Raw genomic sequence first — 26,131 nt, forward strand, 5'->3', positions numbered from 1 at the left:
CTGTTCTCAAGCTCCATCTGGATACTGTCATCAATATCGCAGTACATTAGCCTGATATCCCCTGGAATGGTGATCTGGTCAAAAATTCCTGTAAACTGAGTATATCCAGACAGTGACACACCCCTGAAGCGAGACAGTAAAGGTCTATTGCTGTCCCTGCTGCTGCTACTGCTGCTGCTGAGTCACCTCAGTAGTATCCAACTCTGTGCGACCCCATAGACATCAGCCCATCATGCTGCCCCTGAGAGAGGAATACAAACTATTCCCGAGCTTTGGTATGGAGTAAAAAGCATTGACCTGACCTATCACTGTGGGCCAACAACTGTGCTGGTTTGCTCCAAGAATGACTACTCTGAAAAAGTCCCTCAGTCGGGTTCCCTACCAAAATGAGTTTATCATAATGCTCAATCATTTTTTTTTTAAGTCCTACCACTTTATTGCTACCAACCCATCTCCCTCCACCCTCGTGTACACATGCTCAGTCATGTAACCCCATGGACTGCAGCCCGCCAGGCTCCTCTGTCCATGGACTTTTCCAGGCAAGAATACTGGAGTGGGCTGCCATTTCCTTCTCCATCGATCAGTTTTTAAGACCATCTATCTTCTCTGTTGAAGTATGAATGGATAAAGAAAATGTGATATAGACAGACAGATGTCTGTATATATATAAAGAAATATATAAGTATATGCTATATATATATGAGTATATATATAAGGAATATACAAAAAGTATATATAATAAATATAAAAGAATATTATTTGGCCTTAAAAAAAGAATAGAATTCTGCCATTTGCACATGTATGAAACTTGAAAGACATTTTAAATGAAACAAGCCAGTCACAAAAAGACAAACACTGCATGATCTCACTTACATGTGGAATACTTTTTTTAAAAAAAGCTAAACTCATAGGGCTTCCCTGGTGGCTCAGTGGTAAAGAATCTGCCTGCTAATGCAAGAGTCAGGGGTTAAATCCCTGGTCTTCGAAGATCGCACATGCCTCGGAGCAACTAAGCCCTTGTGCTACAACCATTGAGCCTGTGCTCTAGAGTCCAGGAGCTGCAACTACTGAAGCCTGCACGCTGGAGAGCCGGTGCTCTGGAACAAGAGAAGCCACTGCAATGAGACGCTCACACAGCAGCGAAGACCCAGCACAGCCAAATAAATAAACAAATATTTTTTTAAAAAGCTAAACTCATTAAAAAGAGAGTAGAACAATGGTTACCAGACGCAGCAGTGTAGGGAAAAGGGAAAGGTTTTTTGTGTTTTTTTTAAAGCAGAATGCTGGTTGCCAAGGGCTGTAAGGATAGGAGAATGGGACCTTATTTAATGAGTATAGAGTTTCAGTTTAGCAAGAAAAGAGTTTTGGCGATGGAGGGTGGTGATGGCTGCACAATCATTTGAGTGTATTTAATACAAATGAACTGTACACTTAAAAATGGTTAACACAGTTAAGTTTTATGTAACACATATTTTACCACAATGAAAATAAATGGAGAAAAAATGCCATCTATCTTCCGTTCTGGCCAAACTGAAGAGTTAATGTTGATATAGTGGGAATCACCCTGAATCTTTCAAATCTTTGACGGTGGTGCTAATCCCTATAACGGACATGAAGTATTATTTTTTCATTCCGTAGTTAGGGAGAGCTCCAGGGCCTTCCATTTAGCCCTTCTCAAAATAGCCCTTACTCCCTGAGTCAGGCCAATGTCAAAATTGTGCCCTTGATGGAACAACAGCAGCTCTACATATAACCACCATAAGGTTTCAGGATACCAAATAACCACCATAAGGTTTCAGGATACCACTGACCCTTGCATGAGAAAAGTTGCACTCAAAGCTATTTTTTAAAAATTTGTTCTACGTGCATGTCACATATTCAAAAAAGAGTAAATATTCCATTTTTAACAATTAAATACATAATCATTACACTTTTTAAATGTTCTTTTGTGTATCACTCAGAATCCTCTCACATACACATATACTTTTTTGAAAACACTGACCCAGTATGTGCCCCAGTCATCTCATCTTCATCTTGGCCAGTGTGAATAAATATTGTAGGACTTGTAATTGTGTATTTCAGAGTCCACTCTTCCCACCAGGCTGAGGAGCTGAGCCTCCCTGCCCCAAGCACCAAACGCTGGACTCCCCGTGGACCATACACTGAAAATAAGCATCTAGACAATCCCTTCGCCCCATTCAGCACAGGCTGTCCACAAGCCCATGAGTTCTGGCTGGCTGATGCTGAGCAACCGTTTCACCTTTTGTAGCCCCCGTTTTCTCCGCTGCAAAATAGAAGCTCTCGCACCTGTCAGGTCGTGCAGGTACGAGAAGTCAAGTCACGGCTGTGAAAGTAGCGGAGCACTACAGAAATTATTAACATTACTAACATTCACTCATCCATTTAACAGCCAGTTTTGAAGCGCCCAGGGCCGTGCAGCACGGTTACAACAGCGCACACCCACTCCTTGCGCACGTCTCATCCCCGGAATCCCGAAATGAGGAGGGCGTTTCCTCACCAGGTTTACTCTCCGGCGGAACTCCGGGTAGTGACCTTATGCAAAATGGCGCAGGCGGCCTCGGGGGCTAGTGCGGCGGCGCGGACTCCGCGTGCCCTCTGACCTGCTGGCAGCGGCGGAGGGGGAGCCGGGCGCCGCCATATTGGCTGTTGTCCTGTGTGGGGAGCGGCGGTGGCGGTGCGAGTGGAGCAAGGGAGCGGCGCGAGAAGCAGCATGACTCGGAGGCGGAGCAGGCCGAGCGGCGGCGCGGGCCGGCGCGAGCGGGCGCGGGCCACGGGGCCGCAGAAGCCCCAGGCGCCGGAGCCCCCACCGCCGCCGAGCCTGGAAGCGGGAGCGGGTGCAGGGCCCCCGGAGGCGCCGGCGGAGCCCTACCGCGACGGCCCCAGGGAGGAGGACGAGCCCAAGCTGGCGCCCGGCCCCCAGGTAGGAGCGAGCGAGGCGAGTCTGGCTGCTCGGGTGCTTTTATCTCCCCGGAATGGCGCTGGGACGGGCTTGGGGATGGACCATCCCCGGCTGGGACCAGAACCTTAACCCTCAGGGCCAGGGCTGAGGCTTTCTCCCCCAAGGCGGGAGTGAGCCTGGACCCTTTGGTCCAAAGCCGAGGCACGGCCCGTCCGGTTCTGAGTGAGACCAGCCTCCCTGCCCTCTCCCGCCGGCTCTGGGATACATTCTGGTCGCACACCCACTAGAACCGCTCTCCACTCTTAAGGCCACAGCTTAGCTCTGTGCCCTTCACCTTCCCTGGGCCCACCTGCTCCCCTCCCACCCACCCACAGGCCACGTCGGGGCTCTGGGGCCTGGAAAGCTGCAGCCTGTTCCCTCTCCACCCCCTCGGGAGCAGCTCCACCTCTTCCCTTCGCTGCTCCCTCAGCAGCTGTGCCCCCAGCATCTGTCTCCCGGGCGCCCTCCCCCTCACCCCCCGCCTTGCCCAGCTGAGCAGTGGAAGCAGACAGCCAGGCTGCCTAGAAGACTTATTTGGTGGGGCTTCTGACTGAGTTGGAAACCCAGCAAAGCCTGCTCTTTCTCCCCGCTACACCCTCGACCTACGGGGCAGCCCACCCAGATCCTCAGATCCCTGGGTTTGGCAAATCCTGCTGAAAGTGAGCAGTAGGAGGACTCTCCAAGGCTTCCAGCTTGCCACCTGGAAGAAGGTCACTTTCTTTTGAGCAAAGGAGATAATAGGAGGTACCCTGCCAGTGTTCACTGTGACGCTGGGGTGGCATGAGCCACAGTTGCTCTGGGAGGGTTGTGGCACCTGGGGCTGGGTGGCTCGCCCTAAGCTTGCTCTGACAAAAGAGTTTTGAGTTGGTTTTTTGGATGAGTCTGCCGAGGAAGGCAGGCTCCTGCAGGAGTCTTGGAGGGTCGGATGCAGCGCCGGATGAGGATGAGGCGTGGCGGAAGATGCGTTTGGCTCTGCAGACACTGCATCGGGCAGCAGGGGACTCTGGGAGGCTGGTGCAGCCAGAAGGCATGGCTCTTGACAGCCTTCTAGTAGAATCTCTGGAATTGTGCATGTGAGTGGGGATGCTGTTTGGGGTACCATTCCCAGAAAGCCTTTCCTGACCTCCCCAGCTGTGTGAGGTGCCCCCTCTGTCCCACAGCCCCCATGCTCTCCTCTGGTAGCACTCCCTGTTCTACAGTGACATAGTCTGTTGATGTGTCTGTTCCCCCCACTGAACTGTGAACTCCGCAGGGCCGCAAATCATGCCGTCTGGCTCCAGCCCTCCACACCTAGCCCTGGGCCTTGCTGACACAGAGTAGGAATAATTAGGTGAATGAGAGAGAATGAATCCTTTGAGAACCTGAAATTACTGTAACCCAGTTTTTATACTGTCTCCTTTGTATCTTAGATCATAGTAAGATATTTAATTAATGAAGATGTCACCACTTAGTGTGAGAAGCGCCCCCTTCATCCCTATCCCCTACCCTGGGCTGAGACTGTTTCCAAAGGACTCCTCAAGTTGAGAACACAAGTTGGACCCCACCCTTGCCTAGTCTAACTTCCCACCCTGAAGCTGTTTCCCCCTCTAGCCTCCTCTGGACCCCTGGGAGTGCTGTTCTCCCGAAGAGGAAGGTAGGGGAAGGGAGGGTCAGGGAGCTGTTGTCTTCTCTGGTTTACCATTCGGGTTCCCCTGCCACTTAACCAGCCTGTAGTATTCATGGCGAGAAAGTTTGGTTGATGGCATAACCATTCAGCTTTTATTTAGGTCGCAGTTTTAACATGATAGATTCCTACCTACTCCACTGCTTGACCTTTCAGTTCATTCATTCATTCATGCTAGGCATTTTACATACCTTCCCACCACCCCGTGTTCTCCTCAGCATTTAGCGTGAATGTGATGAGTTAACCATTGATATAATTATTCGTCTGCTTTTGTTTTGTAAACTCCTGAGAGTGTAGGAACCAAGTCAGTCACTATTGTACCACTAAGCCTGGTGATTGATAAATTCTAATGAATGAAGATATAAATACTATTAATCCCATTTTTCAGATGAAGAAACGGAAACTCAGAGAAACTAAACATTTGCCCAAATAACTCCTACTATAGGTACACCTACCACCACCCCATAAAGTACCTTCTTGTGTACTGTGGGGTATTTAGCAAGACTTTTTTTTTAAACTCTAGCTGTAATAGGTGAAACAAATGGACAAACTTCTGATTGAGCCCCATTTTTGCTGGGGAAGGGGGTTCTGGATGCCAGAAGCAGGCCTTTGTGCCTTGGTGAAAAGCACCTGCTGAAAGAATTGGGATCAGTCCTTGCTCTGCCCGCAGGCATACCTTTGGCGAGGACCTCTGGCTCCCACCACCACTTAGTCCCCTGTCTTAAGTACTTAGAGTGGGTAAGTAAGGTGAAAGTCAATGTCGAATGCCACACTGAAGCCAAAGCTGGAGAATGGGATCACTTTCAGTCCACACACAGGGTTTAATGCCCCAAGTCACATGTTTTATTTCTTTTTTTGTTTTCATTTGAGTCAGTATTTTTAAAAATCAATTTCCCACAAAACTGGATTTGTGCCATCTGCTGCTAAAAATCTGGTGCTGCTAGGCCCACATTTCCAGAAGGTAGTCATCTGCAGTCTCTGGGAAGTGTCTGCCCTCTTCATCATATGAAAGACACCTGATCTGTGCCAGTCCCTGGGCTAGCTGGAATACAGAAGTGAATCAACTGTGGACCCTCTTCACAAGGGGCTCATTTGGTCTAGAAAACATGTACATAGTAGTCATGGTAAGGCTAGAAGAGCATTGCTTTCTCTGAGTTAAGGCTCATAGGCCTCTCTGGTTCCATCCAATCTCCTTTGCTTGACCTTGAACTTAATTGGAATCCCAAAAGCCCTTTCTTCTAATTGTTTAGGCCCCTAAACAACATTGATATATTCACTAAAAACCCAAATCCTTGTTTGTTTGGGTTTTTCCCCCCACGAGAAGACTAAAACAGTTGTAGCCGCCTTAGTGAAGGGTGGGGGGTCGGCGGGGGGGGGGCGACGAATTACAAAGCAGTTGAAGGAGGCAGAGAGACATAGTATTTAATCTTACAGACTTGGGGTGAACTTCCTGCTCAGTCCCCTAGCTCTAGGCATGTCTATTCCCATCTTTAAGACTCTATACAGCTTCACAAGAGAATGTGGAGCAACCCACAAGGCATCTAGTGCTCCTCATGCCAGAGCTAGAATTGGATGTGGCATGTGGCAGGAGCCATTTGGCCACCCAAAGCCTGAGTGTTCTCACCTGCCAACTCCGCTGGCTATTCCTAGTTCTCTTGGACCACTCAGCTGGTAGTCCAGGTGCACACACACTCAGTAAACCCCCAGGAGACTCGCTAGACTGTAGACTGGCATTGGTAGGGGTTGAGTGCATCCTGTCCTTCCCGTCTCTCCTCTGCAGCTTCCCTTCCCGTCTCTCCTCTGCAGCTTCCCATGGGACTTTGCCCAGCCTAGTTTAAAGGAACTCTAGAGACCTGGCTCTACCACTGCTCAGAGTTAAACCTACTCCCTCATGGGACAGGAGCAGATGACAGTCAGTATCTTTATTAAAATCATCTCATTATATTTAATCCACTCAGCAAGTATTAATAACCTCTGTGCCAAGGCCTTTATTCAGAGCACACAGATGAATGAGATAATCCCTGTACCCTGACACTTCCCCCTTAAAATCACTGCCCACCTAGCCATTTTAAATGCAGGTAGGAGGAGATAATGCTGAGTAGAGATCCCTGTCACCTCTGGTCCTTTGTAAACCAGTAGGGCTTCACCATGTAGAAATGCCGAAAGACCTTTGAAGATTAAAACTTAATTCCTAAAATTGTAAATTTCCTTAAAATTTCCCAGAACTAAGTTTAATATATGTTAGATGTACTATTAATATCCTAACACCTTCACTTACTAAGCCTAGAATCTTGTGAGCTTGGGCTATGTTTTTAATTCATTTCTGGAGTATTTATTGCACATTGTCCTTATGTGCTCAATGAGTGGCTCTTAAACTATAATAAAAGAAAAGTTAGGTTTCTGGCACCTTATTCTTACTGCCTGCACTGCTAGGCCAGGCTGGCAGTCACTCATTCATTTAGGCCCATTACACACGCACTATGCCCAGCCTTCCTTTCACCTAACCTGGTGTTCACTTATTCTACCAACACTAATAGACTCCTGATCTATGCTGGGTCCTGGGCTAGCTGGTAATATAGAAGTGAATCAGACATGGTCTCTGCCCACAGGGGCTCATGGTCTAAAGAACATGCATGTAATAATTACAGTTAAGCTAGAGGAGCATCACTTCCTCTAAGCTGAGTCAAATTCTAGTTCCTGGTACACACCTTGAGAAGTGTTTCAGCCTTTTGTTTGGCTTTCTGTGTATAAAATGACAGTGATACTGGACTCAGACTAGGGTTCAACAGGCACTGCGTGTCAAGCACTGAACACATGTAGTAGCTATGATTAGTATAGATGCTTTGTTTTGAGGATGCACAGATTTAATAGCCTAGAAAAGGCTTCTTGGAGCTGAGGCTTCAAGGTCAAGTAGAAAGTCCTCCAGAGAAGGTCAGGCAAAGCATCTGGGCAAAGCAAGCAGCGTAGACAAAGATCCAGAGTCCAGAACTGCCCAACTCTTGGAGAGTGGTGAGAAGTCTGATAGGAGAGTTTAGTAGGTTTGGGCTTTATCCTGTAGGCTATGAGGTGTCAACAAAAGATGTGGAAAAGTGAATGAGAGTGTGGGAGGAAGTAATTTTCAGTAGAAGAAGCAACTGTGATTGCTTGATTCTACCTCTCTCTCACCCCAGCCTAACTAATGATCAGATCCCCTGTGCCTTGCTAGACCCTATCCCAGACCTAGAGTCTCTAGATCTGGAGACCAGGAACCTGTTCTTAAATTGCCCTAGATGATTTCTGATGTGTGGCTGGGTCTGGGAACTATTTAACTGAGGGTGCCATGGGGATCTCTGTAGAGGCCTAGAGTATTCTTTAAAGAATGGAGCTTCCTGGGGAAGGAGAGAGCTTTTCCCTAAGCAGAAGAAGAAGCAGCCTTAGTTTTTAAAGAAAAAAAAAAAAAGCAAACTTTTTCAGGTTCGCCATTTGTCCATATTCTCCAACTGCTAATCTTTCTTTGTGTATCAAAACACGTGCTGCCATCTCTGCTGAACAACTGGGATGCAGTGACTCATGGGAGACAGGCCCTGCCCTTGAAAAGCTCACAGTGCTATGGAGAAGACAGATTTTGACAATCGGGGTACACGTGATAACCTCTGTTCAGGAGACATGTAAAAAAAGTGTTAGGGCATCCCCTAACACAGAGCAAAGCACAGTTTATTTAGCCTGTAGACTTAGGAGAATGTAATACCCAAACTGAGCCTCAATAGGGAGAGGCAGAGAGGACAGTGTGAGTGGAGATACGCTTTATGAATTGGGGAAAGGGAATGAATATTGTGGAAAGGAGTGGTTCATGGTTCTTCGTGGCAGAATATGCAGAGCAGAAAAGAACTGAGGAGAAGAATGCTTGTGTCCTCGGGAGGACCCTGTGTTTGCACCTTTCAGTTCTGTGCCCATGTTCCCACCCTCATCCTTCCAAGTGCAAGATGGATGAACATGGTGCTGTCCTATAGGCCACCTCTCCTTTATTCCCTCCCCAAGACTCTTAGCTACCCAGCTCCCTTCATGGTTTCTCCCGCCATTCTGAAGTGAGTAGATATAGAGTAATTAAGGCAGAAAGAAGGGCCTGGAAAATATTGAAGGTTCTTATTGTGAAGTTGCAGCCAGAGAACATGGGCTGGGGGGTTAGAGGCCTTGAAGGTCATCTGTCTAGTCTTCTGTCCAGTGCTTCAAGTCATAACTTTGGATTGGGCAAGTCTCACTTAGTAAGTTTCCCTGTCATTTCTTCCAGGACAGAAGAGGAAAGAAACTAACGGGTATTGAGCACCTACTGTGTGCCAGGCCCAGGCCAGGTACTTTACATAATTTATTTCCTTCTGTCCTCACGACTCTGTGAAGTATGGTTTTATTCTCATTTCATAAATGAGGAAATTGAGGCTCAAAGAAATTCAGTAATCATCCAAGATCATACTGAAAATGGCAAAACTTGGATTTGAACTCAACAGTCTGTCTTCAAAGGTCATTCTCTTCCACCCGTGAGAACTCCGTTGCCATTACAGAGTCATAAGGTTTGCCTGAGGTTCCAGGTAAATAAGCAGGAGCTTAGGCCTTCCCATGACTGATTGCACCCAGGAAACAGGTTCAACAGGTGAACTAGCTTTCGCAGGTAGAGGGCCACTGGGGTCAGAGAGACTCACTGCTCTATCCCTGACTCAGCCTGTACAGCCAGAGAGAATTCTCCACAGACTGACTTTATGTTGTGAAACTACCGTCCTATCTCCTGGAGGGACCTGAGCCAACAGCCTGAGTGGGAGTTTGGGTGAAAATTCAGGGCGCAGAGGTGTGGTTGTATTGGCTCCCTAAGAATTAACTACACCTCTGATGGCCAGCATTAGAATGGTCTGAAATTCTTAGCACTGATGCCTTTCCATTGGTGACCTGGAGTGACGCAGCCATTTCTTTTCAGCATAGTATGTTGGGCTAGTTGGGCTATGTTTTAGTTCCTATCCTTTGTGTAGAGCATCTGAGACATAAGCCAGATGGCTTAAACATTCCTTCATTTATTCAGTGAATGCCTGCTATGTGCCAGGCCCAAGCCCAGCCTAGTTCCTGGACTCATTTAAATGGCCAGGGTCCACTCCCTGCCCCCAAAGAGCTCCCATTCTACAGGGGTTTGGGAGTGGGCAGAGGATATGTGTCTATGGTACAATACGATAGACGCTATACTAAAGGAATTCTGCTTAGCCTGGTCCAGCAAAAGCTTCATCAACCTTTGACCAAGATCTTAGGGGATGAGTAGGAATTTCCTGAGGAGCAAAGCTGAGGTTTGATGGGGCATGGTGTATCTGAGGGATAATACAAATAGAACCTATGGCTCAGGGTGTTAAGTGTGGAAATGGAATATGGAGAGATCAGCTGGGGCCATGTTATGAATGCCGCACGCCAAAGAGTGTCATAGTGAGAGTAGTGAGCTCCACCCAGAAGGAGCCTAGAGATGAAAAGAGACCAAGGTAGGAAAGAGGAGGTAAACAAAAGAAATCCTCAGACTGGATAGATCAGTGAGAAGGCACGTTATCAGCTTAACCTTAAGGAGAGAATCCCACGGTCCTAATTGGTTGTTTTAAATTTATATTTATTATTTTGTTTATGGATTGTAATTGTATATTATTTTAATACGTGTTCCTGCCTGATTCTCCAAAATGAATATGAGGCATCCTGGTAGTTTGGGAGCATTGACAGCCCGAGCATGAACCTGCCTGCTTTTACGCGTGTGTTAAGGCAGGAACTCTTGTTTCCCAGCACCTAGCACAATGGTTGGCACCAGGTAGAGGCTCTGAGAATGTTTGTTGAATGAGGGAATGAATGGGTGAACGGAAGAGTGAGTGGTCATGACTGGGCTGACTAAGTTTTTCTAGGCTGGGGAACTAATCACTTTCTCTGCTTTTGGAAGGGAATTTTAACTGTTGCCCTCTGCCTGCCTCGGTGACAAGGAGGCTTTTGGAGTTGGGCCATTTCTGAATAGAATTTAGAAACTGTCCCAGGGCTCCTGGGTAGATACAGCACTGTGTCTTGGGGGAATCCTCTATAAACATACACTAACTCTTGGGAATAAAAGGATCCCATGAAAGAAATGAGAGCAGGTTTGGTTTTGGAAATTAGATCCAGCTTCAAGAGCAGTCCTTGATAGCCATCTGGCCTAGTGACACGTAATTCCCAAACTGTGGCCAGAAAGGCTGTGGTGCAGCTTTTTCTCATGACCCCAAATGGCTCTTGAGGTACACCGTGAACTGCTCTGTGATTGCGAATGGTCACTGTTGCTGACAGCACACCCACTGGCTGACAGGCACTCTTAGATACTGTACATCAGCTGTTCTCAAAGGGTTTGGTCTTGGGACCCTTTTACATTTCCAAAAATTTTTGAGGACCCAGAAGGGCTTTGTTGGTTAAACTATTGAAATTTACCAAATTAAGTATTAAATTTGAGAAAGTTTAAAAATAATTTGGTCACTCATTTCAGAATAACAGTATTAGATTTATCTATCATATTAACATAAATAACAATTTTTAAATTAGAGATAACAGTTTTCCCAAAAAGTGAGAAAAATGGTCTTGTTTTCACTTTTGCAAATTTATGTCTATCTTAATAGAAAAAGTTTAGATTCTCTTACATGCTTCTGGGGCTTCCCAGGTGGTGCCCATGTAAAGAATCCACTTGCTAATGCAGGAGATATAAGGGACGTGGGTTCAATCCCTGGATCAGGCAGATCCCCTGGAGAAGGAAACAGCAACCCACTCCAGTATTTCTTGCCTGGAAAATTCCATGGCTAGAAAAGCCTGGTGGGCTACAGTCCATGGGATCGCAAAGAGTCGGACACAGCTGAGTATGTACACACACATGTGCTTCTGTATTCAGTCTGTTGGCAGTACATTATTTTGATGGAATTATGTTTTTTAAAAAAAATCAACTTCACACAGATACATAGTTGGAAAAGAGAAAGGTATTTTGATAGCTTTTCAGATGATTTGTTGGTATTATTCTTTGCAATATGGAATCTGAGAACATACCAATAAAGTCTTTATACTCATTTACGTTAAAATCTGTTGGTTCATCTAACACTTTGGGTGGACTTTATACCAGTGCATGACTCTGTGGCATCATGCTTTGATCATTTGGAAAAATAGGTTCACTGAGTTACATAGATCTTCCAGATGTTTTCCTGTTTCATTTTATAATATCAAAAAATAACATTTGTTAATATCACCATCAATTTCATCATAAAGTCTTTTAAGTATTGGGAAGCTGTCAAGCTCATGGTTGTGGATGCAACTTTTTCAAAATTCTAATTTTCGTCTAAAACTTGAATTTTTATCATTGACCACAAATACAGAATAGTTTTCCTTGGGGGTGATAGGCTTGTTTTGTTCATTTTCTGAGAAATGTCTGCCAATACCCAAGTTTGAATAACCATAGTTTGTCAGTTAGTCATTCTTTGAAGTAAAAATGCTCCGTGAAAAATTGGCTTTCCCTTTCTTTGACTTTATCTCTTTTTTCCCAGGAAAAACTAGAAAGTCCTAGCATAATGCTCTCAGACAAAAACAGAAAAGTCTTGGGCCTGGTCAGATGAGGGCTCAGGTACTAGTTTTAATGGGTGTGCATGGCAGCCCCCTGGGCTGGGAGTGGCCACAGTCTAGGGTCTTGGCTCCTTGAGAACTCTAGGGATGTGCCTATAGTACAAATACCCTGTGTGAGTAACTCCACACGTCCAGAGATTTGGGGTTTGCCCAGAGAATGAAGCAGAACTATCTTGGAGCTTTTTTAGCAGATCCCAAATCTAGAGAACCGCTAGAACCTTTCCATTCACTCCTCCATCTTTTACCTAAGGCTAAACTGGAATCTGGAGAGGCTCTGAATTTAACCTGAGGTAAGAAGGAATAATTAGCTGCTGCCCAGGGTCGCTGGGTTGAAGTATCAGTTCCAACAGCCTTTCTGATGAAGAAACGTGGTTGGAATTTTCATTCATTCGGTAAACATGTATTGATCATGTTCTTCATGTGAGATTACTGTAAAATTGTGCTAGCTGCTAAAAAGTACAGCTTGAGAGCAGCTAGTTGAAAGCCTGAATTGACTACAGGGCATACAAGGTCACGATTTCCAATAATTTGGAAAGTGGCAGGAGATTGCAGTCAAAGGGAACTATAAACCAAGAGCTTTTCTGCCAAAGCAAAAATTTGATAGTATTAACTGTATATAATATCTCCAGGGCTTGGGATTCTCAACACCCTCTGGCAATTAAAGTAGAGATGAAAATGTCAGAGAGAACAGTCCACAGGCTCCACTGGGAATTTTACCCAGAGGTAGGCACCAAGGCTTAGAGTTAGCGTTGAGGATGGCCCCCTAAAACTTCCTGGGCCTAGAAATAAAGAATCCAATATACCAAACTCAAGACAGCTAGTTTCCAGTGTAGACTTACTTAAGAACAGACCAAAAAAAATAAAGACCAGCCCAGGAGCCTAGATAATAGATTGAGCACATCCTGTATGGATCCTTTGAGCTAAGTGCTTTGCGTCTCTAATGTCACTTAATCCTCTGGGCAACCTTATGCAACATAGGTGGTATCATCCCTGCTTCAGTTTGTACTTAATTAGCTTCCCAGGCCTTGTGTTTCTTCCTTTAACTAGAAAGACAGCCTGCCCTGTAAATTCACTTCCTTTGATGGCTAATCTTATTTATCATGTGTACTATTTCAGCTCTAGGGAAAGTCATGTTATTTCCATTAATAAGCAGTCTCATAATCCCTGAGGAATACAGTCTTCCAGCCATCTTCCACTGTTCCACACTTGCGATTGGAACCATTTGGTTGGAGGTCCAGGGTGGGAAGACGACCTTTTTCTATGGGAAACAACAATTTCAAGCCATGTCTCACCAAACTGCCTGCCAGGTGTATTACCATGGGGATACTTAACAAGTCTGACTTGGCCACTGGATGCCCAGCTGAGCCCATGCCCTGTGCTGTACCATGAGGGGTCCAGACAAGAATCAGACCTGGTACTTGCCCTCTAGGAGCACGACCTAGTAGAAGGGACAGAAGATACAGGTAAATAAGTTAAGTAGAAGGCACAAATCTTGTCACCAAGGCCCAATGTGCTGTGGGGGTATGGAAATGGGAAAGAGAGGTGAATTGTAAGAGGGAATCTCTAGGAAAGCTTTGGTGAGATTGGATCTAGGCTGGGCTTTAAGCCCTGCTCATCTACCTATTGGTAAAGGTGGGGAGGTAGAGGGGTTTAGGCAGAGGATCCCCTTTAGCAAAGGTGTGACTTAGGAGAGCACAAGAAGTATTTGGGGAACTTAAGGAGTTCCTTAGTGGAGTGAGGACAGGGATTAAGACGCCTGAATGTCACCTTCACTTCATTATATATGAGAGACTCTCATTCTCATAAAACACAGTGACTGTATATTCTATGTTTTCAACCCTAGTCCCGATTTTAAATATTTTTCCTATTGCTCCCATCATGTTCATAGTTAGTGCCATCTGTTGAGTAGCATATATGCCTGGCACTGGGCTAGGTGCTTTATCACAGTGCTCACAGCCAACTCTACAGGTCAGAACTTAACCCCATTTTATAGATGAGGAGGCACAGAATAAATAGAACTTGCCCAACATTATACAGTTGGTAAGTGATGGAGGCCCAGGATTAATGCCAAAGCCAGTATTGTTTCTTCTACACCCCAGCACCTCCCACAAGTATTTTAGCATCAAGTACAGTCACACAGGTCATATATTTACCTTATAAGAATTGTTTCACTTTTAAAAGAAAACAGCAAATAACACTACACATTGTCATTTACATTGTACATTTGCGTTCTTGGTTGTTCCTATAAAACCATATATACTGTACTTTACAGGCCACACATTAAAAATTTCAAGAATTATTTTACTCACCCAAGATTTTTGTCTTCTGTAATAACTCTAGAACCTAACACTGGAAAATGAAGCTCCCTTGTAGTAAAATTGCACATCCTGGTGTTTGCCTAAAAAATACAGTCACTTTACTCTTTCTCACAGGGAAAAGGACTTGGGCATTGGTCTCACCTCCTCCTCCTGGAGTTATTAATACTATGGCATCTTGTAGCTATGGAAAGTTTCCTGGGTGCATGTCTCCTTTTCCTTAACTTCTCTATCAGCCTTTCACCCTTACCATGAGATACTCACCACAAATGGGTTCTAGAATGCAATTTTCTTGTGTAGCTGCCACTAAGCAGCTGACTTGCTCACTGAACTGTCCTCTTGGCACAGACTTTAGGCAGCATCTCACGTGAGTTCCATATGTAAGATTTCTCTCTCTTTCTCTCTGATATTCTTTCCCAAGGTCCTTGTAATTCCCCACATGTTTCAGTATGCTACTGGTGGCGCTAGTGATAACGAATCTCCCTGCCAGTACGGGAGATGCAGGAGACCCAAGAGATGTGGTTCAATCCCTGGGTCAGGAAGATCTCCTAGAGGAGGAAATGGCAACCCACTCCAGTATTCTTGCCTGGAAAATTCCATGGACAGAGGAGCCTGGTGGGCTACAGTCCATGGGGTCGCACAGAGTCGGACACGACTGAGTGGCTGAGCACCCATGCACAGGCTCAAACACGCATGCTTCTGATGCTGCTGTGTGTTTTCTTTCTTTTTCTAGAAACCAGGGACCCAGGTCAGTGTAATTGTAACATTACAAATTTAAGGATACCCTGATGCCAACTTATTGTGAGAAGGTGATTTTATTTGAAAAAGATGACCCATTTATTTTATTGGTAGGATGAAAGTGATACTTGTATTATTCCTTTGCTTAGGTCTCTGCAAATATGTCTTGCCTAGTGGTGGGTAAGTTTGGAAGTTATATCAGTTAACTATTATGTGCAACAAACCACCCCAAAACTTAGTGGCTTAAAACAATACCATTTATTATTTGTCATGAGTCTCTCGGTTGACTGGGTGTTTCTGCTGATTGGGGCCTACTTGGCTGATCTCAGGAATCCTCATGTATCTGATCTACTGGCCAGTCAGCTGGGAAGACTCAGATTTACCCACAGGCCTCTCACATCCCTCCAGCAGCTAGCCTGGTCATGCTTATGTGGCATGGCAGAGGTGCAGGAGCGAGCAAGTCCAGCCATGCAAGGGAGCAAGTAGAAATGCATACACACTTTTCAAGCTCATGCTGGTAGCATGTTTGCTGACATTCCGTTGGCCAAAGAAAGTGATCTGACTGTCAGAGTGAGAACGGACTGCAGTGCAAAGTTGCAGGATATAGGAAAGCCATTGATGGGGTCATTAGACACAATCAGTCTCTCAAGTCACTACCCCTCAGTGTGACAGAAAACCTATAGACTTATATTTCTAGGTCAGGTTTGTCCTAGAAGGAAAAGGAAAAAAATAATAGCAATAATGGCTGTATGCTGGGACTGTACTATGGACATGCACAGGGCTAGGCACTTGCCTTGTTTATGCACCCCCTCATAACAGCTCTGCGCAGTAGGTAGGAAAGCAGAAGTTTAATAACTTGCTCAAGGTCACCCAGCTCATGTGTGGTCAAGGAGGGATTAGAACTCATGTCAGTCTGACACCTGAAACCCAGTGGTTTTTCACCACACCTCCCTGCCTCTCAGAAGCCCCTGGGTCTGCCTTACCCTCCAGCTGGAGACGTTGGGGCGCTAGGGCATTTGAGCATGAGCTTTGGAGTCAGCCTCACTGGGGTTCAAATCCTATAGGGTTCAACCACTCACTAACTCTGTAACCTTGGGCAACTTATTTGACTTCTTGAAATGTTTCTTCTTTAAAAAAATAAATAAATAAATAAAAAGATGAGAATAATAACACATTTTGCAGAGCTGTTTACAAGGACTAAAATTGGGTAAATAAAGTGCCTAACCCAGTGCCTGGCACATAATAAGTGATGTCATCAGTATTGTTAATATTGTTTCTAAGCAGAGCCTTTCCCCTTCTGGGAAACCCTGTTTCTGTCTGTTGGACAGGTTCCCCCTACCACCAGCCAGTCTGTGCAGACTTGCTGCCTGCTGTGTCACCGGGAACGCAAAGGCTGGGAAGAAGGCCCTTCCCAGAACGGACTGGTGTTGCAGGGTGAGAAGCTGCCCCCTGACTTCATGCCAAAGCTCGTCAAGAATCTCCTAGGCGAGATGCCTCTGTGGGTCTGCCAGAGTTGCCGAAAGAGCATGGAGGAAGATGAAAGGCAGACAGGTCGAGAACATGCAGTGGCGGTAGGTAACCGCTGAGAAGGGGTCCCCGAATGCAGGAGCGCTGCCTGCCCAGAGAAGTCAGGCTGTTGAGCTGTGGCTGCCTTGTGCTCAAGTGGCTGTCCTCAGGTAGCACCTCCGCCCAGGTGCCAAAGAGGCTGCACCTATGCAGCATTAGCAGCTTGTGGCCCACATTTGGGGGAAGAAAAGAGAGGTTTCAGGCAGCCCACCAGCCCCCAAGGACAGTGCACCGTGTGATGGCCGGCTTGGAGGCACTGGTAGATCGAGATCCTGACCCTCCCTGTGACTGTGCTGCCTTCAGCTCTGTGGCAGCTCAAAAACCAACCAGTGTGACATGGAAGGCAAAGGTCAGTTTGAGGGTCTGCAATGCCTCTGTTAGAAGGCTTCCAAGATGCCCGGGAGCCATCTAACTGCCATCTCCTGAATCACAGAGGTCAGACTCCTCATTTCTCATTCCCCTCAGTCCCTCTCTGTAACCCAGAATCAGTTCAGCTTCGGGATTCCTGACTTAAAGACCTTTTTCCTCTCCTTGGCAGCTCTCAGGACTCCCCAAAGGCCACAGTTGACAGACAGTCTCTGCCACTACCAGAATCTTTCATCACATCCACATATTTCACTTCATGGGGAGCATCACAGCCCCTCTTGGCAAAGGCCTGGCCCATGTTTGCCCTTGCACCTGGAGTTGTGGGAACTGTGCCATGGCATGGGGACCTGGAGGAGGAGGTGCCCCTGGGGAAGCCAAGGCAGCAGCGGGTCAGCCCTGATGTTTACTGTTTTACCATGAGCCTTTTTCTCCCCCAGATCTCCTTGTCACACACATCCTGCAAATCACAGTCTTGTGGGGGTGATTCTCATTCCTCTTCGTCCTCCTCTTCGTCGTCCTCTTCCTCATCCTCCTCCTGCCACGGGAACTCAGGGGACTGGGATCCTAGTTCGTTCCTGTCAGCACATAAGCTCTCGGGCCTCTGGAACTCCCCGCACTCCAGCGGGGCCCTGCCAGGTGGCTCGCTCGGGAGCCCTCCTACAATCCCTGGTGAGTCTCCAAGCTCAGAAGAGAGCGCTCTCCATAAATGGAGAGAGTTGTGTTTTCCTAACCATTTTGTTCAAACAAATCAGATCGGTTATTAAATAAAAGTGGAGCTGTTCTGGTGGAAGCCAAGTAGGGAATCTAGCCCTTGACTATCTTGGTAGAAATCCTTTCCCCAAAACTCTGAACTTGAAAAATACTGCTGGCATTGGCTCTGATAACTGTTCCCATTGGATCCAAGAGGGGACCTGGTAAGCATTGGCTGAAGAGAAAGTAAAGTCTGCAAGGGCCTTGAAGGAATTAGGACTCAGATCACCTGACTGCTGCAGCAGCACAGAGGGCCTGGGTGTCTCCTCTTCTCTATCCAAGGGATGGGCGCTTTTATAAAAGCACTGCCGTTCCATCTGCAGTTGGCAGTGTGAGCTGCATTGATTATTAGCCAGTTATGCAGCTGTGTAAGCCTTTTTTAGACCTTGGGATAATGCTTAGCAACCTAAAGAAAAAATCTTGAGTTATTGCTGTACTTTGTAAATATGAATTACTGTCTACTTTTAAATGGAGGACCTGAGTTCTTCAAAGGGGTGCTACCCCCAGAACTGTGAGTGGAGCGATACATAATTCCAGTTACTTTGGTGCATGAATCAGAGAGAGTCATCAAAGTGCTTTCCCACTTGTCCTCTGAAATTTGGGGCCACCCGAAAGTCTGGCATATCCTGGCTGCCTTGATGCACGTGGCCCAGAAGCAGAGCCTTGTCAGACAGGTTCTACAAAAGCACTCAGAGATAGAACATACAACCCCTGTTTATGCCCAGCAGAGGTTTTATGACCTTGCATGGGGCTGGCCTTCCTGGTGCCTTCTCCCTCAGGCCTGGCCATCTTCAGCCTGTCCAGCTGCTGCCTGCAGAGAAATCTCTCCAGCCCAAGGTACTGCTAGGCTTTTCCAAAAGCTCATGGGTCCACCATGCTGAGAGACTGTGCCCAGGCATGTTGCCTCTGGTCACAGTAAGCAGGCTGCTGCAGCAGTGAGCCCTTGGGCCTCCTTCCCAGGATCTGGGCTCCCACTCTGACACCTCTCTCCCCCATCCACCCACAGGTGAGGTTTTCCCCATCTCGGAGCACCACCGGCACTCAGACCTCACTGCTCCACCTAACAGCCCCACCGGCCACCACCCCCAGCCAGCGCCGCTGATCCCATCTCACCCCGGATCCTTTGGCTCACCACCCCACCCGCACCTGCTGCCCACCACCCCAGCAGTGCATTTCCCTGCCCAGGTTTCAGAATGCCCTGTTGCTGTGGCTGCTGCCCCCCACACCCCAGGGCCATGTCAGAGCCCCCACCTTCCCTCCACCAGCATGCCGCTCCTGAAGATGCCTCCTCCATTCTCGGGTTGCAGCCACCCCTGTAGTGGTCACTGCAGCGGGCACTGCAGCGGGCCCCTCCTCCCACCACCCAGCTCTCAGCAGCTCCCTAGCACGCACAGGTGAGTGGCACAAAGAGCAAACTCCCTGACAACTTGAACTTAAGAGTTTGGGGGAAACTTTGGGGTGAAAATTAAAGGGTATACTCTGTTTATGTTTTTTCTATAGTTTTTCCAGATATGAAAGAAATATGTTTGTTTTTTTAAAAACTTGGGAAAATTTATAAATGTATAAAAATTTTAAATACATAAAAAAAGAAAAAAATTCCTGGCAACCTAAAGATAAACTTTAGCACAACAGCATATTTTCTTTTTTTGATGTTTCTCTATATCCATAACAAAATGAGGTCCACATCCTGTATCATTTTCGTTTGGTTACTTTTTAACATTATACCATCATCATTTCCCTAGTTAAAATTCTTCAAAAACTTTGTCAGTGGCCACATGTTTTATTATACAGCTGTGGCATAATTTATTTTATCATTACCTATTCCTGGATATTCAGGCATTTGTAGATTTTTTTGTAGACTGTAATAAGCATCCTTGCACCTAAATGTCAGGAGTTCTGTCCTTAAAGTAGATTCCTAGAATTAACTCTTAAGTACTGAGAAAGTTTGTTTTAATATATATTTGAAAGATACAGTTTTTTGGAGAAGATCTGTCTTTTTATAAGTCAGTTGTGTGTTGATGATGTGTTTCTATTTGCCCACTCTAAAATCCCACCACCCCGATACAGCACTCCTAGCAGTGTTCTCTTGAGTAGCTTTCCCGTGTGGTAGTGGTGGTGTCCGTGTGGTTTTTCGTCGTCCAGTTTCACTTAGCGCTGTTAGGTTCCCACATGGCTTCTGAACCTCAGCTTTCGGCTGGGAAATGCTTCGCTCTTCTCCAGTTGCTGAACATTTAGGTCATCCCAACATTTAACATTATAAATAATGTCTCTTAACGGTGTCTTTGCCTAAAGCTTTTCACTCTTTTGGATTTTTCTCCTTGGAATAGATCTCTCAGGGTGAAAAGTTCTCAGTTTAAAAGATATGAGGGATTTTTTGCTTTTATTTTATTGAGAAGGACTCTTAATACATATTGATAAATTGCTTTCCAAAGGGGTCTCCAAATTGATGTAACCACCAGTATTAAAGCACTAGGAATTTTTAACTGTGCTAATATAGTAGATGAATAATGGTCAGTTGGGGTTAAGCTTCTCTAAGCACTTTCTTATTTTGCACCACCCAATATGCAGGATCTTAGTTCCCAACCTGGGACTGAATCCATGCCCCTTGTAGTGGAAGTGTGAAGTCTTAACCACTGGGCCACCAGGAAAAGTCCTCTAAGCATTTTGATAATGATTCCTGCCCCAGGGAACCTCCTTAGCTGCTCCTTGCCCCGCCCTTCCTCCTGGCTCTCTCTGGCTTCAGCCCTGGAGCACTCCCACTGCTGATGGCCAACCCAGGACTCTGACTCCTCTAGCGTGAATTCTGGGACCTTTCAGACCTGTCTCTTCCTTACCCTGGGAAATTAGTCCATATTACAGGATGCTTCCTGAAATCCAGAGGCAGAGCAGTGCAGTGGGAGGGTGAGTCCTAGCTGCTCCTTGGGCAAGACAGTGAAGCACCCTGAGCCTCAGTCTCTTCTGTTGCAGCGTGGGGATGGCAAAACATGTTTTGCAGGATTTGGGGGATTGTTAGAAATAATTTGCTGTATACAATACCTGGCACAAACAGTAGCTCAAAATATGGCCCACAAGGCACATTTGCTTTCCTAACCTCAAGACACCATGGCTAAGGCAGCTCTGTGCAGTGGTGCGATCTCAATCAGAAGGACCTTTGAGCATGATCCACTGTCACTTCCACTGTCAGGGGCCCAGATTCAATCCTGGTCAGGGAACTAAGATCCCAGAAGCCACACGGTGTGGCCAAAAACAAAACCATAGTGTCAGGGTGAGGGGAACCAATAGAGAATGAAAGGACATTGACCTCCTTTAGATGTTCCAAGGAACCATCAGCCCACTAATCTGTTCAGACACCTACTTCCTGAGCACTTACTGTGTATAGGCTTGTGATGGTACACACTGGGACCCAAAAATAGAAGTGGCATAGTCCGTATCTTCAGGGAATGCACACTCTGGTCTGGAAGACAGATGGTAAACAGACCGTCACTGTAGTGTGTGATAGAGGAATACTTGGTGTCCTCAGAGTCCAGAAGGCTCACATGGTAGACGTGGGGAGGGGAGGCACGGGGAACTTTCCAGAACAGTGCCATTGAGGGGGGCCCTGAGGAACAGCGAGGTTTGCCTTGTTCTTACAAGGGGCTCATTCTGTCTGTCTGCCTTGGTCTTTGTGGGATGAGGCAGATGAAGGCGATGGTGCGGCTGCTCCCCAGGCTCCTCACAGCATGCTCCTGCCCTGCCTTTCCTCACCTTTGGGCCTGTCTTTTCTCCCAATTCAGCAGGGACCCTGGGTGCAAGGGGCACAAGTTTACCCACAGTGGCCTGACGTGCCAGCTTCCCCAGCCATGCGAGGCAGACGAGGGGCTGGGCGAGGAAGAGGACAGCAGCTCGGAGCGTAGCTCCTGCACCTCATCCTCCACCCACCAGCGAGATGGGAAGTTCTGTGACTGCTGCTACTGTGAGTTCTTCGGCCACAATGCGGTGAGTGAGCCTTCCCAGGCCAGAGCAGGCTGGGGGCCAGCCGAGGGGAGCCAGGGGAACACCTTGCTCTTCCCAGGGCCCCCCTTGCTCATGGAGCTAATAATTGTGCTTGGACCCTGTGAGTCCTCACCAGCGTCTGCTTGCTAGATCCTCACGGCATATGGGTGAGATAGAGATTTTTCAACAATTTGCTACCTTTGCTCTTCTCATGGTTTCTCTTAAGATTGACTTTTTTTCCTTAGGCAAAAAGAAAGGAAGTGGCAGAGGAAAGCTATGACTCTGATGAGTATGTATACGTAACGTGCGTAATCACAGAGAAGTGAAGGCTTGTGCGTGAGGAAGGCAGTGGAGGCCAAGGCTCTCAGTCCTCAGTGTGGGAGCCAGCCACGGGACAGGCAGTGAGCACAGATGGCACCAGGAAGGAGGCTCAGAGCAGAGTTCAGGCTGTCTCTGGACAGGGGGAGAAAGCAGTTCAGAAGTCTCATAGGGTGAAGAGGAAAGGGCTTCTGGCTAGGGGAAAGCAGTTGAGGACAGAAGAAATTCAAGCAGTTATGTTGCTGGTCACCTTTGAGCTAGAAGTTGTTATCCTCATTTTAGAGATGACAAAATCGAGGCTCACAAAGACTCAGTGAACCTGCCCAAGGTCATACAGCTTCCGAGTGACGAAGCCTGGGCTCAGACCTGCGCTCCTGGCTCCCAAGTCAGCGTGCTCGCAGCACTGCTGCATACCTCCCACTCCTCCGCCCCCTGCTGCCTTGGCTCCGAGCCTGCCTGAGGGTGAAGCCATTTGGCCTCTGTGGCTGTGGTAGAAAGAACAGTTGTCTTGCTTCTCACCACATGCTTGGTGCCCGCGGGTGGGAGTGCTCCGGGCTTCCCAGGCCCAGGGTGTAACGTCAGCACCTCCCCTCCCCCAGCCACCCGCTGCCCCGACGAGTCGGAATTATACCGAGATCCGAGAGAAGCTTCGCTCAAGGCTGACCAGGCGCAAAGAGGAGCTGCCCATGAAGGGGGGCGCCCTGGGCGGGATCCCTGGGGAGCCCGCCGTGGACCATCGAGATGTGGATGAGCTGCTGGAATTCATCAACAGCACGGAGCCCAAAGTCCCCAACAGCGCCAGGGCTGCCAAGCGGGCCCGGCACAAGCTGAAAAAGAAGGTGGGTGTGGGGGGAGCACAGCTCTACCACCTCTTTTCCCCCGAGGAATCCCTCACCCCCAACCCCCAGGACTTCTCGGGCGTGAATAGTACTGGCTGCCAAAGGCCTTGGCAGGGCTCTCTTCCCTGAGAAGGTCTGAATGAGTTTGGGAGGCATCGGGGTAAGGGAGCCAGGGGACCAGTGATTGGAGGAAAACAAGTCCTGGCGTCAGAAGCCGCTTGCTGGATTCCTCAAATCTTAGGACTTGCTTCAGTCAGTCAGTCATATGTTCATTCAGCAAACACTTCTGCAAATACTTGGAGCCAAATATGATGCAGTTAGGTTCTTACCCTAGAAAAGCTTTGTCCAGTGGAGAAACAACACTGGACAAGCACATTAGTGTGCAACAAGTGCTGGGGTGAGGGAAGCCCCCATCCTGCCTGAGGCACTGGAAATGGCTGGACCCCCAGGCTGCCCAGGGAGCCGTGTTGTAGAGAGTGAGTACAGATTCATCAGGAGGACCCTCCTGGCAACGGGCATAGCACATCCACAGCAGTTTTTTAAGTCAGAGCTCACACCCAGGAGAAGGCAGACAAATAGAAGTGAGAGAATGTACTGCTCAAGAGCTCTGACTTGATCCTACAGCTGAGGGGGGCTCACCCAAGGGCTTTAATCACACAATGCACTCACCAGATGTGCTTCCCAAGATGACTGTGTAGCAATATGGAAGGTAGCCTGAAGGAGTGATACTCCGGGCCAGAGAACCAAGAGCCAGGGGAGAGGTGATTGATAATGGGCCTGGAGCAGTTTTCAGAGGAGGCAGGTGATCTCTTGATTACAGGACAAGGAGATGATAGAGTCAGGGATACCTCCTAGGAGTTTGCCAGGGTGGCTGGCAGGATGGGATACCTTAGTGAGCACAGGTGGAATTGGCAGAAGACAGGGAATTCAGTTGGGTCACAGTGACTCGGAGATTCTCATGAGAGGTCTGAGTGGAGATGGCGATGTGGGGCTGGGAGTTGCTGGCATGGAGATGTAATTGAAGCCATGGGAATGACCCATCCTGAGGACTGAGTGAACTCCTCCCAGAAGGCCGAGGACAGAACCAGGGGAACTGTTCCTGGCAGCCCTGCCACCAGGCAAGCAGCAGAGCTTGATGGCTCGTCCCCTGCCACCTCATTACCTCTTAGCCTGCCTGCCCCCAACTGTGTCTGCACAGTTCCACACTCGGGAGCTCAGCAGCTGAAGAGAATGGGTTTGACAGCCAGCTAGCTCCAGGTCCTGGGTGGTCAAACAGCCCTGGTGCTCTGGAAAACAGCAGTGCTTCTCCATCTTTTTCCAGCCCAAAGGACAAATCAGGACCCCTTCCCTGCACCTGAAGTAGTAAACCAAAGGGTCTCAACCACTGCCTTCAGAAAATGGTCGGCATTTGCTGTCTCCCTGCCAGCTTTGCCTGGCCAGGAGTGTGCAGTGGGCAGAAGTGGTCTCTCTGGCCTTTCCTGGCCTCCCAAGGCTGTGGTTCCCAGTTAGGTCCCAGGGAACACACTCACCGTTCCCAGGCCTGGTATGTTTTTCATAAATTTCTGCCTGGATATCCTTTCTCCTCAACCTCTGCCCCCTCCTTTTCCTTCTAAAAACCTCCTCCCAAGCCCAGTTCAGATGTTTCCTCCTCCGCAGTCTTCCTCGGTGACATCCAGTGTGCTGTGGCTGCACCTCGCATGTCTCTCTGGTCTGCCATTTATCACTCTCTGCTCGCAGTTCAGAAACTGCCTGCACACTCCCACCTGCTCCACCCAGGACAGAGGCCAGGATACAACACAGAGTAGGCAGTTCTGATGTCCTGTAACTATCGATCATGTCATTATCTGTTTATACATCAGCCTCCTCCACAGTACCCCTCCGTCACCTCCCAGGCTTAACTACAACCCCCAAAAACACAGCTTCCACCACGAGAGCCATCTACCTACTGCCCACCTGGGGAGACAGATAAAGCTGGGTATTTTTCTGTTCCCTCATACCATTTCTGGACCCTGACTCTTTAATGTCCTAACCCTTGCTCCGTTGAAACCGACCCTGGGTCTGTCATCTGTAACCTCCCATCACTACTTCTCTTCATCCACTGAAGACTGTCACCTGTCTTCCTTCTTTTCTCAGACCAGTTGAGATCCCTTGAGTATCATTCATTCACTCTCCTACCAATCCTCTCAGTTCCTCATTGTCCTTCCATTATACCCACTTAGAAAAACCACAGTCCTGGCTTCAGCCCGAGCCTGCCTCTCTCCTACACCTTGAGGAAGGTGCTAGATTGAATCTGCCTTTGGCACCCCGGCCAAATGGTCTCCCACCTGCCTGAGCCCCCACTTTGCTGTTCTCTAGTCTTCTGACTCCTCATCATTTCCATTCACCCCAGCCCCTTTGTTAGACCTCCATTCTGCTCCAGCTGCCAGACTCTCCCCACTCCCACCTTACTTTTTGGCAGATAACTCACTTCCTGTTTCAACAAGGATTAAAAACCAGTGGAGAGGCACTGTCCTGCAGAGTTCCTTCTTGCATGAAGGAGGAGTTAGTCCTTTTCCTACCTAAAGCCTGTGCTGTCCTTCCTGCCTCCTCTGTCTAATACCACTTCCTGCTGGGTGGCTCCAGCCTCTCACTGTGCCCAGTACTCTGTTTTTTGAAAGCAAACTGTCATTTGAGTGTACAGCCTCTTTTAACCACCCTGGTCTCGTTCCTGACCACACAAAAATGTCATCTGCATTTACTCCTGTCAGCTCACTGCAGATTGTCTTCTACCTCCACTCCTCCATAGAGCCACTAGTGACTTCTTTGTTGCCAAATCATTTTCTCCTGTTCCATCTTCTTTTCCACTAGGCAGCATCTCACCCTTTGTTCTCTTTTTCAAACACTGTTTTCTTTGGCCCCTCCAACCTTATTCAGGTGGGGGCAGGGAAGGGGAAAGGGGAGGCCACATTCTCTACATTTCTCACTTCCTCTCTGCCCTCTGTCCTGTCTCCTTTGTGAGCACCTCTTCCTCTGCCTGGCCCTCCCCCTTCAAGACAGC

The 26,131-nt window shown here is 47.7% G+C and overlaps 1 protein-coding gene across 10 annotated transcripts in view; it reads left to right on the plus strand.

The window, feature by feature from the left end:
• The first annotated feature begins 2,639 nt into the window (after positions 1–2,639).
• The window catches only part of FAM193B (family with sequence similarity 193 member B), a 30,706-nt gene continuing 7,214 nt past the window's right edge, over positions 2,640–26,131 (plus strand). Inside the window, exons 1-7 of one of the 10 annotated variants that reach the window (XM_043465754.1) lie at positions 2,804–2,941; positions 8,890–8,950; positions 16,612–17,198; positions 17,653–17,884; positions 18,972–19,359; positions 21,739–21,940; positions 22,855–23,094. In XM_043465754.1, coding sequence (XP_043321689.1) covers positions 16,884–17,198; positions 17,653–17,884; positions 18,972–19,359; positions 21,739–21,940; positions 22,855–23,094 — 1,377 coding nt within the window. In that variant the 5' untranslated portion in view covers positions 2,804–2,941; positions 8,890–8,950; positions 16,612–16,883. The other 9 variants (XM_043465756.1, XM_043465753.1, XM_043465751.1 and 6 more) reach the window with 9 other exon arrangements.

The sequence above is a fragment of the Cervus canadensis genome, chromosome 4 (assembly GCF_019320065.1).
Source record: "Cervus canadensis isolate Bull #8, Minnesota chromosome 4, ASM1932006v1, whole genome shotgun sequence".
In the NCBI taxonomy this organism is placed as follows: domain Eukaryota; kingdom Metazoa; phylum Chordata; class Mammalia; order Artiodactyla; family Cervidae; genus Cervus; species Cervus canadensis.